The sequence below is a fragment of the Abramis brama genome, assembly GCF_963993115.1.
Source record: "Abramis brama genome assembly, chromosome: 2".
Taxonomy (NCBI): Eukaryota; Metazoa; Chordata; class Actinopteri; order Cypriniformes; family Leuciscidae; genus Abramis; species Abramis brama.
In genome coordinates, this window is record NC_139964.1 from 26,216,682 (window position 1) to 26,229,900 (window position 13,219).

Genomic DNA, 13,219 nt, shown 5'->3' on the forward strand with positions numbered 1-13,219 from the left:
TATCGAGCCAAAAACATACTTGAGTGAAAGAAACATGATAGAGGAGGTTTTTGCTTAAGCATTATGAACCATTTTCTCAATGCAAAGTGAATGAACTGCATAAAATGATCGGACAGACAGACAGAGGGGTTTGTTGAGGTGGAAAAACCCAACGGCGCAGGTCAAAAACATCCATCTATGTTTACACAGAGCAATATCAGCACAGTTGAGCACAAACACACAGAAAAGTGCCACTCTTTATGAAGTGTAGAAGACTCGCGAAACACAAGGAAAAGAGAGAAAAACATTCTCAAGCCTCACATTGGCGTGCAGCGCCATCTGTCTCACGAGCAGAGGAAGGTTGCGGTCAGAAACGATCTTTGCCACACTGGTGTCCACCAAACCCTCCAGATCTGAGAGAGAACAAGGGGTCAGAGGGGTCAGGCTTCTGCTTCACTAGAATACAAATATATCTGAACGAAAGCGGGTTATTTAAACCTTTCCGACACTGCAGCGTGACCAAGTTGCTCTCGTAGTCCAGTGGCTTTATGAGCACCTCCACGAAGTTGAACTGGCCCTGTCAACATCAACACACATATTTTAAAAACGGTTCACGTAGAAAGAATGTGGCAAAGACAGGAATGAAATGTAAAGGGACTCCTTCACACACCTTGATGGTGCCCAGTTTGTACTCCTCCCCGGAGTCGTTGTAAACCACCACCACAAAGTCGTTGCCGATGTGGCGTTTCTTGTTGCAGCAGCCCTTGTCGCTCTCTCGGTTCGGCATGAGAGTGGCTATGTGGAAAATGGCTGAAGGGAAGGAAACGACGGCATTAGTCAGACTCTCTTTATGAACGCCTCGGATAATCAGCTCAACGCACAGTAATGGATCACACACACAAACACTCACTCAACACTGACTCAAGTGGATCTGAAGTCTATTCATCATACTTGAGATCGTGAAAGGTTGGGGTTTTTCAAGGACCTCTCTAATAATAATAATAATAATAATAATAAATAGTTATTAATCATAGATAATAATTACAGTAATAGTAGAATTAGTAAGAAATTATATTAAAATAAGAATTATTAGAATGAATAACAATAATACTACTACTACTAATTTTTATTATTATTATTATTACTTTTATTCTATTATAATTGTTGCTCAAATTCAACAGTGAGTGAAGAAACACTGACTAAAAATATATTCCCCATCCTTAAGATCTTGAAATGTTTGCTATACTTCATTTCTAAGGTCTTTCTAATAATAATAATAATAATAATAATAATAGTAATTATAATTAATAATAATAATATATATTATTATAGTTATCATATAATATATAAAATTATATAAATTAGTGAGACCTTAGAAATTATTATGATTAATTATAATTACTATTATTATTATTTTAGTAATAAGAAATAATATACAATTATAAATAGAATTAATAATAATAATTATTATTATTATTATTATTTGTATTATTATTATTATTATTATTATTATATCTTAACAGCAAGTAGTAGTAGTGAGAAAGAAAAATAAATAATTATTAATTAGAATGAATAAAATAATTATATGAATGTAAATGTATTATTATTAAGAAAATTATTATTAGTAGTAAATGATTATTATAATATAATGACTATTGTTCGTATTAATAATAACTTAACAGCCAGTAATAAGAATTATTAAGTATAACTACTACTACTATTATTTTTATATTTAGTAATAAGAAATAATATTAAATAATTGATAATTAGAATTAATAATAACTCTTCTTCTAATTATTTTATTGAGTAAATGATTTTATTATACAATATAATATATAGCAATATAATAGTTCATTTACAAAAAAAGTAATGATAATAATTTTATATATAATATATAATAATTTTATATATAATTTTTTATTTCTTACTACTACTACTAGTACTACTACTAATAATACTAAATGAGGTGATGATGATGTGCCGCACTGTAACGCACTCTCTCACCCTGCATAATGTCATCATGCCAGCAGTAGGTGAACTCGCCGTCGTCCCCGTACTGGTCCAGTCCGCCCAGGAAGATCTGGTCCGGGTCGCAGTCCTTCAGGTGGATCAGTTTCCCCAGGCCCGTGAGGAACTGTGCGTACCGGTTCGACCCGTACTCGTTGGACAGTATTGACACCTCGTTATTTGCCTGATAATAAACAACCATAAATCATAAAGACTTCCTAAAAAACAATCTCAAACAGCAAATTGGAAAGAGAACGATGAGTGTACCTGGCCGGCTCCCACAAACACCACACCGATCTTGTGCGTGTCGTACGGAGGCATCTGATCCAACACTTTAACGGCACGATCTATCAGCTGTGAATGCCAGAACACACTAGATATTAATATGAAGCTCTGCAGCAATCAAGTCAATGAAAACAAGAGGCCAATGAAAAGTGTTTGGTTCGATCTCAAAGAAATGGCTCATATTTCACCATATTTCATATTTCACCACACAGAAAATAGATTTAGGAGAAGTATTATTTTCATGGAAAATGTTTTATTTTATGATTTTCATAATTTTATTTTCCCTTTAAAAACTCAAGAAAAATTTAGACAGACAGAACGAACGACAGAGAGACAGAACAAACGACAGACAGACAGAACGAATGAATGACAGACAGAACGAACGAACGAGCGACAGAGACAGAACAAACGACAGACAGACAGACAGAACGAATGAATGACAGACAGAATGACAGACAGAACGAACGACAGAGAGACAGAACAAATGACAGACAGAATGAACGAACAAATGACAGACAGAACGAACGAACGACAGAAAAACAGACAGAACGAACGACAGACAGAAAAACAGAAAGAACGACAGACAGAACGAATGACAGACAGACAGAATGAATGAACGAACGACAGAAAAAACAAACGACAGACAGACTGAATGAATGAATGAATGAAAAAACGACAGACAATGAACGAACGGCAGACAGAAAATGAACGACAGAGAGAACGAACGAAGACAGACAGACACACAGACACACAGACAGACAGACAGACAGACAGACACACAGACACACACACAGACAGACACACAGACACAGACACACAGACAGACACACAGACAGACACACAGACAGACACACAGACAAAAACACAGACAGACACACAGACACACAGACAGACACACAGACAGACACACAGACAGACACACACAGACAGACACACAGACACACAGACAGACACACAGACACACAGACAGACACACAGACACAGACACACAGACAGACAGACAGACAGACAGACACACAGACAGACACACAGACACACAGACAGACACACAGACACACAGACAGACACACAGACACACAGACAGACACACAGACAGACACACAGACACACAGACAGACACACAGACAGACACACAGACAGACACACAGACAGACACACAGACAGACACACAGACACACACACAGACACACAGACAGACACACACAGACAGACACACAGACAGACACACAGACAGACAGACACACAGACAGACAGACAAGACACACAGACAGACACACAGACACACAGACACACAGACAGACAGACAGTACTTTTTTGTAATTTCTATGATATATAAATAATATCTTATTTCTCTCTTTTGATTTGCGCTGAAATATGACATTGAAGTTTTCATCAGATTCCTTCAATTGTAAAAGATGTAGGAGAGAGAGCATCACCTGACCTGAGTTTTGGGCAGCAGGAGGGGTTTGTTGGACTCGTTGCCGAAGAAGGGAGAGTGATAGAGCTGCAGGAAGACGAAACTGCAGACAGAAGAGGATCAAAGTCAGACCTACTGAACCTCCTCTCCAACACGAGTGCTAAACACTGAACTCCACACCTCTCCTCTGCCTACACACTCCTCACCTCATCACACGCGAAACAGATCGAAGCTAAAGGTGAAGAAGTTCCAGGGAGCAAGACAAGTGTCCTGAAACACTCTCCAAACCTCAGGAGAACATTAAACACGGCTCAGGGACACTTAAAAACCCGAGACTTCAAATAAACCTGGCCTTGACAGTATCAAAGGGGAAACATGCTTCACTGCTAATAATATAGAGAGACATGGTCAGGGTGTGTGACCTAATAACAGCAGAAGCACTGAACACACCTCAAAACTAATTATTACTAGCCAGCTGTTCAAAATATTCATATATGTTACTATATATACAAATATAGTTTTATACATGTTATATATGTTTTATAATAGAGAGAGACCGAGATAGAGATACAAGAACCAGTGATGTTTGATTTATCATTTTAATTATCTATCTATCTATCTATATCTATCCATCCATCCATCCATCCATCCATCCATCCATCCATTTATCCATCCTATCCATCCATCCATCCATCCTATCCATTTATTATCCATCCACCCACCCATCCATCCATCTATCATCCATCCTATCCATTTATCCATCCATCCATCCTATCCATCCATCCATCCATCCATCCTATCCAATCCATTTATCCATCCTATCCATCCATCCATCCATCCTATCCATTTATTATCCATCCACCCACCCATCCATCCATCTATCATCCATCCTATCCATTTATTATCCATCCATCCTATCCATCCATCATCCATCCTATCCATTTATTATCCATCCACCCACCCATCCATCCATTTATCATCCATCCTATCCATTTATCCATCCTATCCATCCTATCCATTTATTATCCATCCATCCTATCCATCCATCATCCATCCTATCCATTTATTATCCATCCACCCACCCATCCATCCATCCATCATCCATTCTATCCATTTATCCATCCATCCATCCATCCTATCCATTTATTATCCATCCACCCACCCATCCATCCATCTATCATCCATCCTATCCATTTATCCATCCTATCCATCCATCCATCCATCATCCATTCTATCCATTTATTATCCATCCATCCATCCATCTATCTATCCTATCCATTTATCCATCTATCCATCTATCCATCTATCCATCATCTATCCATCATCTATCCATCATCTATCCACCATCCATCCATCCATCTTTCTGACTAGAAAAAAAAAACAGGTACAGCGAGAGGGGACATTTTTAATGAATAATTGTTACATTTCTGTTAAATAATGTTTGAATATATGTTTAGTTTTACTCAGTTTCTCACACAAAGTTATTGCATGACTTCAGAACATTTCACATCCGCGTTTATTGCATGGAAAACAGGACATTCAAAACTCTTTCCATGGAAGAAACTTTTATGCCTCTTTCTTATCATCATCCACACAAGAAAGGTATTTTGAGTAGCGGGGACCTTCAGTCCTTATTGGGAGGTAATTGTTGCTTTATATTGAACGTGTTAAAATCTGTTCACAACCATTTTAAAAGGGACTGTAAACAGTTTCAAGAAAGACAACAGCTCTTAGTGTTCGAGCGAATCCCATCACAAGAGACCAATACGAGACCATGATGGAGGGAAAAGTGTTTATGGGAAACTCACTATGTTTCCTGTCTATATATATATATATATAAGAGAGAAAGCCTATCGATCGCCGACTCTGGCAGCACTGAACGCCACAAAGATGGATGGTAGTAATTTCAAGTAATTCTAATTCTAATTCTAAAAGGCAACAATTTGAAGGCGCTCAACTCAAAAAGCGCCTCACTTCTCAAAATGAGCCGAGCAAGCGAAGAAGGCAGGATGATTTAATGTCAACAGGACGACAGATGATGACAGTAATGAGAAGAATGAAACTTCCCAGCCATATCATTACTCTCCATATGATGCTTTGCTTTTCCTGGAAATTGAAGCACTCTGTGAGGCGAGATCAAACGGATGCCGTTCAAAAGACATTACAGGTGCGTTAACGTTTGCTGAACGTAATCACGGCTTAATGTAGACGACACTTATCCATCCATTACACAACTAAGCCACGGACTTGACGTTCGCCGTTCAACACACCATTGTGCAGGAGACAAACTGTCCCTGCATTAAGTGCAAGTGTTTATAATGCACATCTTAATGTAAAACATCTGCTAAATATGAGACAACCCCAAAAAAAATTACAAAAAAGAGAGGTGGTGTAATTTTTCTTCTTCTGCTCATCAAGGCTGCATTTATGTGATCAAAAATACAGTAAAAACTGTAATATTGTGAAATATTATTACACTTTAAAATGACAGTTTTCTATGTGAATACCGCACATGTTAAAATGTAATTTATTCCTGTGATCAAAGCTGAATTTTCAGCATCATTACTCCAGTCTTCAGTGTCACATGATCCTTCAGAAATCATTCTAATATGATGATTTGATGCTCAAGAAATATTTATTATTATTATCAGTGTTGAAAACAGTTGTGCTGCTTCATATTTTTGTGGAAACAGATTAGAAAAATTTGCAGGATAGAAAGTTCAAAAGAACAGCATTTATTTGAAAAAGAAATCTTTTGTAACATCATGAATGTCTTTACTGTCAATTTCGATCAATAAAATGCATCCTTGCTGAATAGAAGTATTCATTCATTTTTCTTTAACATGACTGACCCTAAACTACATACACACACACACACACACACAGTATATCGATATGGTATTGATATATCATCATAAGTCCCTAACACATTTAAGATATGATTTCATTTAACGATATCAGTTTACCTGGGACTGAGTCCTGAGCTCTTCTCTGCATTGGATGGCCCTCCTCGGTTGTGGTACGAGTCCCGGTCCATCTTCCTCTCCCTGCGGGACGAGGGTGCGGACACTGAAATGGTGTGTCCGCGGGGTCTGTGTCCGGTGGGAGACTGGGGTCCTGGCTGGGCCGTGGGGAACTCCAGCCTCATCCGGGATGTGGACGATGAAGAGACAGAGACACTGGTGCTGGTGCTGGACGGGCCGGCGGACCCAGCGCTCTCCCCTGGGGCCTCTCTCTCCGGGCCCGGGCCCGGGGCCGTCTGGATCCTGGAGCACAACACATCTCCACCCGTGGCGCTCTGGGCTTTGCTCATCGCCTCGGGGAGAGTCTGCAGCTCCGGCGACGAGCTGGACTGTTTCAGGGGTGTGGGGGAGAAGGTGAGGTCAGGGTCATGTGGTCCGGGGCTCAGCGCGGGCTGGTCGATCGGGATCCCGCCCTCACTCACCTCCTCCAGCGTCGACTTATCCTCCTGACTAGACGTCGAGGAGGACTTGAGATGACAGAAATTACACCAATCAGTCTTTGGTTTATAAACATCAATAAAGTAACATTCCTGGCTGATATATTAGTCTATTACTACCAGTGACACTTGACTATATTAGCTGAAAATAAATATCTATATAATAAATGTTATTCTTAATATTACTATTACCAATTATTCATAGTTCATAGTACTTATATATTCTATTGACATTTATATGCATTATTTACACTTACATAATAATAATAATAATATTAAATTTAACTATTAACTCCCTCTCTGTCATATATGTATATATTAATGGAAAAAATATTATGTCACTATAAATTACATAAAACTGTATTTTATACAATATATATATTGTGATTATTAAAATATATAATTATATGAATATTGATAATATTAATAATGTAAATAAAATAGTGAATATTAATATTGTGATTTTTTTATTATTGTAGTCTGATAATGATTTAATGTCTAAATGATGGTGATTATTATTGTATTTATAAAAAAATAACAACAATAAAATAATAAACGAATGATCATTTAATAATAATAAATGATTATTATATTATATTTCTTGTACCCGGCTCAGCATGCCAGCTGGTGTCGCACTGGTGCTCATGAAGATCGGTTCAGAAGGAATGGCCTCGAACTCCTCCTCCTCCTTCGATTCCTCCGGTGACACGTCCGTTCTGCTCTGCACTCCTTCTTCCAACACAACAGAATCTGCGGGACGGCAGGACAGGACGTGCACAATCAACACGATGGCGTCACAGCAAACTGTGCTAGATCCACGAGCAGAGGAGCATCTACGATTAGTCTAGAACTCTCCTGAAGTCACTCTAATACATGCACAGCCACCTGAAGATCAAATCTGCTCAAACACACTCTGATCACACACACACACACACGAGCTGATCGATCTGGACACGTAAAGCAGGATCAGTATGTGATTCGACACTGAAAGGCATTATAAAACATGCTGCTTTCAGACACTCACTGAGAAGAGAAATGAGAGTTGAAGAGTGTCATCTGTATGCTAATGTTCCTCTAAAAGTTAACAAAAGCAGATTTACACTAACAGTCTCTCTCTTCCTGGAAAATAAATCCAAAATAATGATGACATCATGTTGCACTCATTGGTGTAATCTACTCTAAATGTTTATTCAATAATATGCTTACCTTTAAATTAAAAATATCACTGTGATATTTTTATATATTAAAAATATCACAGTCCGACTAGTAATAGTACTGGGTGTTGTACTGTAGCTAAAAATTATTTACTGTAATAAAAATATTTATTATATTAGATCAGACAAGTAAGTAATAAAATGTATGTCTTATTATTAGCCATCAAGATCTTTTAAATATCAGTGCATTGAGAGTAATTCAATTATATCTAATATCTAATTCAGTTAAAATGTGTAATTGACTGACAGCCCTAATATGAAGGTAAATGCACGTACATACAATTATTTATTGATATAATACATGAACATTCTTGTACTTTAAATGAAATTGTCACAACAGGCCAACTAAAAGCTAAAAGTTGATTAAAGCAGCTGACAAAATCTGAAAAATACAACTTTTCTTACACATTCATGTTCATTTTTAACCTAAAATATTGATGTTGAATAAAAAATGTTCACATAAAAGTGAAATGTCAGTTATGCTTGATCTATATAGAATGGCTGTCAAAACCTTTCTTTCTTTCTTTCCACACGGTCCGTCTCTCACAGGAACACTTTTATGCGAGTCCAATTCAAATCACACGCATAAAGGGAATGCATTACCAGATGACAGAAACTAGGCAGCTTTAGAAGAGAAAGATGTTTTCAGGTCAAATTCATGGATGAAAGAGAAAGAGCAAAGGGAAGAGAAAAGAGCTCCAGGAAAAGAGGACACAAAAAAAAATGTCAGGAATCATCCCATCACTAGTTCTCGGGTTGTATGGCGATTGGTTGAGTTCACCTTTGATTAGTCGGTTTGTTCTGGTCTGTTGAGTGTTAATAAAGAGCCACATACACACACACTACTAGATATATATATATATACCTGCCCAGGAAATACTCCTGTGAAACCTGCCGGGTGTATCAGTGGAGCAGAGAGAGCTGAGAGCGCCCACTGCAGCGACAAACCCCTCACACACACACACACACAGACAGACAGACAGACAGAAACCAACACAGGGCAACCCATCAACATCGCATGGACCCAGATGACAGAACTAAACAACAGTCAAAGAGTCTCAGGCTGAGAGAGTGGCAAAACAGCATGATCTGTAAAGAGGTCCGGATGACAAACGCTTTCTCATTATGGTTATTTTGTTACTGAGAGGAAAGCGCGCAGCACATATTTACATGTTCATCATCGCTCTCAGCAGCGTAGACGGCGTCAGGATGTTCGCTAACAGTGCATCACTGCAAATGTATTTCCAATTTCTTTTTTACTTCTAAGCGAAGAACAAACAAGTACTTCACCGTGATCACATCAGGGCCTTGAATCACGTTCAGTCTCCTGTGCGTTACGTGACTGATTTGGCCGTCCGAGGCTAATGGAGTGCGAAGAGTTCACTTAAAGGCCACCGATGCCACCGAATTCTCCATATAGCCCTTTTAAACGGCACAATTATTGAGGTTATCTCAAATAACTGAATAACCAAGATTAGACGATTACTCAAAAATCACGGCAGGCCAAAGAGAAAGTAAAAATCATGGATTTTTGTTGTATATTGCACATTTTCTCAAATGTTATTGGGAATGTGCAAACAGAAAATATTCAGCGCACAGTACACATGCTACATGAATAGTGTATAATAGTATAGCAGTAGGCTATTCTGACACAGCTTACCATACTTTCTTAAAATACTGGAGCACCTGATATCTCAGCTAGCTCTTTAAACTCATTTCAGCTGTGTATAAACATCAGAGATCAGACGCTGGAGTCGTGCGGCTCACCGGTGTTGGATCGCTGGATTGGACAGGGTCTGCCCTGCGGGGGGGCAACAGGGGCCTCGCTCCGGGGCTCCTTCACCCCGTCCATGGCCATCAGCACGCTGGACAGCTCCTGCAGCGGCAGGTTCCCCAGCTCAGAGGAGAAGGGGCTCGGGGGGTTCTCCAGACACATCAGCCAGCTGGTGTTACCTGAGCAGAGACAGCAAACGAGAGCAGATTTACAGAATCAAACAAATGCCAACTGGACAGTAACTTTAAATGTCTGCATAACGCAATAAGGTACAAGAGGCTGTGCTGTATCGTGAATAAGTCACGGCTAAAGGTGTAGCTGTATGTATTTGAAGCTGTATTTATGAGTGAATCAGTCAGTACTAGTCACCCAGTCACTATGTCCTATTGCGGTCATTGATTTTGAAATTAGCTGATTATCAATAAAATGCAGCTCATATCTATTGCTTTCGATGACGAAAACTCCATTAGGAGGGAATTGGAGATCGGATTTATATCAATTTGCCATCGTTATAGCCATTTTGCAAAAACCCATTTATGTTACCAAGTGTAAATGGAATAATTTTGATAAATCAGATAGCTATCCGATCAGAAAAAACGCATGAAGTGACCGGGTGTAAACAGGCCCAGACTGATCGGTCCTTTACATGCACCTGCAAGCAATCACATCATTACCGCAAGGCACAAGCTGATTGGCCTCTGCTGATCCTACAGCCAATGAGATTTAAACTGGTTCAGTGTTCGCTGTAAGCTAGTCCTGCTGTGAGCCATCAGAGCTCCTCTGAACCCCTCCACCTCCCCAGCTCCACCTGCCTAGATCTGCTACTGGATTCATGTACGTGTATTGATGCAGTAGTAGCATATCTTACACACAGAGCAGCGTGTCTGTGTATCTAATGGCAATAGCAAGTCCAAACCACCAAGACCAAATACATTAACACTGCCATTTTCATTAACATACAAAAACGACTTTGAGAGTTGCCATGATTGAATTTGAAATAGTGCATGTTTATGGCCAGCAATTTTTTTAATTCACCTGCCATTGCTGTGACGACAAGTTTATTTAGCACCCTGAACACACACACAACATACAGGTACAGAGCGGAAACAAATCCAGCAGAGCATGAGCGAGTGCAGTCTGTCTTCAACCTGAGAGGAGTTCCTAAACCAGCACACACACAAACACACATTACGGAGGAGGATTAAGACCTCCAGCTGTCTGTTCACACCTTCAGCTATGCCGATTTATCCATTTAACCAACATCTGCATCAGCATCTGCACACTCTGCATGACACATCCGCAAAACTCAGTTACACACAGACACTAATGAAATATTCTGGCGAGTTTATTTCCTCGAGGAACCAGAGCCATTTGGATCTTTATTTTACAGAGAGAGAGAGAGAGAGAGTGTGTAGTTAAACTAACATTAATATATTAATTAATAAATACTATAATTGATTTTATTTTAGCTTAATTTGAACCAACTATTGTTTACATGATTTAATATTACTTATGAATGAAAAATCAACAAGTCAAATGAAATATTAGCAGCACACTGCAACAATTATAATTTTACATTTTATATAAATTGACATTTATATATAAAAAAACATTTAGATTTTTTTAAATATTTGTATATTTTACATCATTAATTACTTGATTTAATACAACTAGTTTATTTGCACTAGTGTATTTCTATTACTACAATACAATTTCTCACTAAATAAAATAAACTAAACACTGATAGAGAGCGAAAGCGAGATTGGAGGGACAGAAAAGTAAGAATACACTGAAGCTAAAATGCACAAAAGCTGTTCAGACTGCAGCAAGAGCCCTATAAAGCAGACATGAGAAAGAAAGAGACAAAAAAAGTGACTGACAAAGAGAGAAAGGAATAAAACCACAATAGCAACGCACTGAAATGCTCAGGACTCTTACTGAAGAAACATCACGCCACGTGTTATTCTTCAAGAAGCAAAGCGTTCAAGGACACGTCGCAATTAATACAAAAATATAACTTCTGCGAAATGCTCCGGAGCTATTCTTCATTTAGAGGCAGGCGGAGGAGAGCAGCATGAGGAAAATCAGGCCCGTGGGCACGGCAGGTGTGAGTCAAACTATTATGAAACTATCAAAATGGCATGACAACCCCTGCGGGCCGCATGTGCGCTCATGCACCGCTGAAACGCCCTTGGAAAGCAGTTATTATGATTTAATTTTAATGCTGTACACAAATGTGTCATAACAGATGGAGTGGGTGATAATTACGGCCCGGGCCAAGGTTACGGGGTAAAGCACGCACTCGTTATTTCCAGCGTCTGTGGTACCTGAGGGTCTGCGGATGAAGATCTCTGCCCAGCCCTGCGTTAGCATGGGCACGAACTCCGCCAGGCAGGACTTGTCTCTGAACGGGGGCGAGGAGTGGGAGGTAGAGGGAGGCGGGTGGTCCTCGATTCCCCTCTGGGACCCCAGCACGTCCAGCGGGGGGCCGGGTGGAGGCAACGGGCCGCTGTACTCGCCCTCGGGAGACGCCACCAGGGGACTCAGACTCTGAGCTGGACCGGCCCGTAGAGCGTGACCGCCTGGAGAGAGGAGTGATAGAGGGAGCGCTTCAATAATAAATGCCAATCTACTGTATACTAATAATCCTGGTATACACACTACTGCTACTAGTATACAAAATAAGATATTTTGAAGAATGCTGGAAACCAAACAGTTACAACTGACTTCTATCTATCTATCTATCTATCTATCTATCTATCTATCCATCTATCCATCCATCCATCCATCCATCCATCCATCCATCCGGCTTTTAAAACTACTAAACTAAAACTTAAAATGATTACAAACTGAAATCCTTCAAACTTCGAGCTTTTAAAACTACTTCAAACTTTCTAGCTAGGCACAAGCCAACTTAAAGTTTGTCTGCAAACTTTTTTATCTTTACATGATGACAGGATTTTGGGTTTTTGGGTGAACTATCCCTTTTAAGTTTTAGTAATTTTGTTGTGTTTTTGTCTCTTTTAAAAAATATATAACAACGCTGGAAATAAAATGGTAAGCACGGGCAAGTAAATGATGAC

The 13,219-nt window shown here is 39.2% G+C and overlaps 1 protein-coding gene across 2 annotated transcripts in view; it reads right to left on the reverse strand.

Moving 5' to 3' along the window:
* Positions 1-13,219, reverse strand: part of tsc2 (TSC complex subunit 2) — a 44,473-nt gene that overhangs the window by 2,683 nt on the left and 28,571 nt on the right. For both annotated transcript variants that reach the window (XM_084099670.1, XM_084099669.1), the window contains 10 exons: positions 12,464-12,718; positions 10,130-10,315; positions 7,756-7,898; positions 6,655-7,178; positions 3,713-3,791; positions 2,254-2,340; positions 1,984-2,170; positions 650-789; positions 478-556; positions 301-392 (listed from right to left, as the gene is read on the reverse strand). In XM_084099670.1, the coding sequence (XP_083955796.1) occupies positions 301-392; positions 478-556; positions 650-789; positions 1,984-2,170; positions 2,254-2,340; positions 3,713-3,791; positions 6,655-7,178; positions 7,756-7,898; positions 10,130-10,315; positions 12,464-12,718 (1,772 nt within the window). The remainder of the gene's footprint in view (positions 1-300; positions 393-477; positions 557-649; positions 790-1,983; positions 2,171-2,253; positions 2,341-3,712; positions 3,792-6,654; positions 7,179-7,755; positions 7,899-10,129; positions 10,316-12,463; positions 12,719-13,219) is intronic.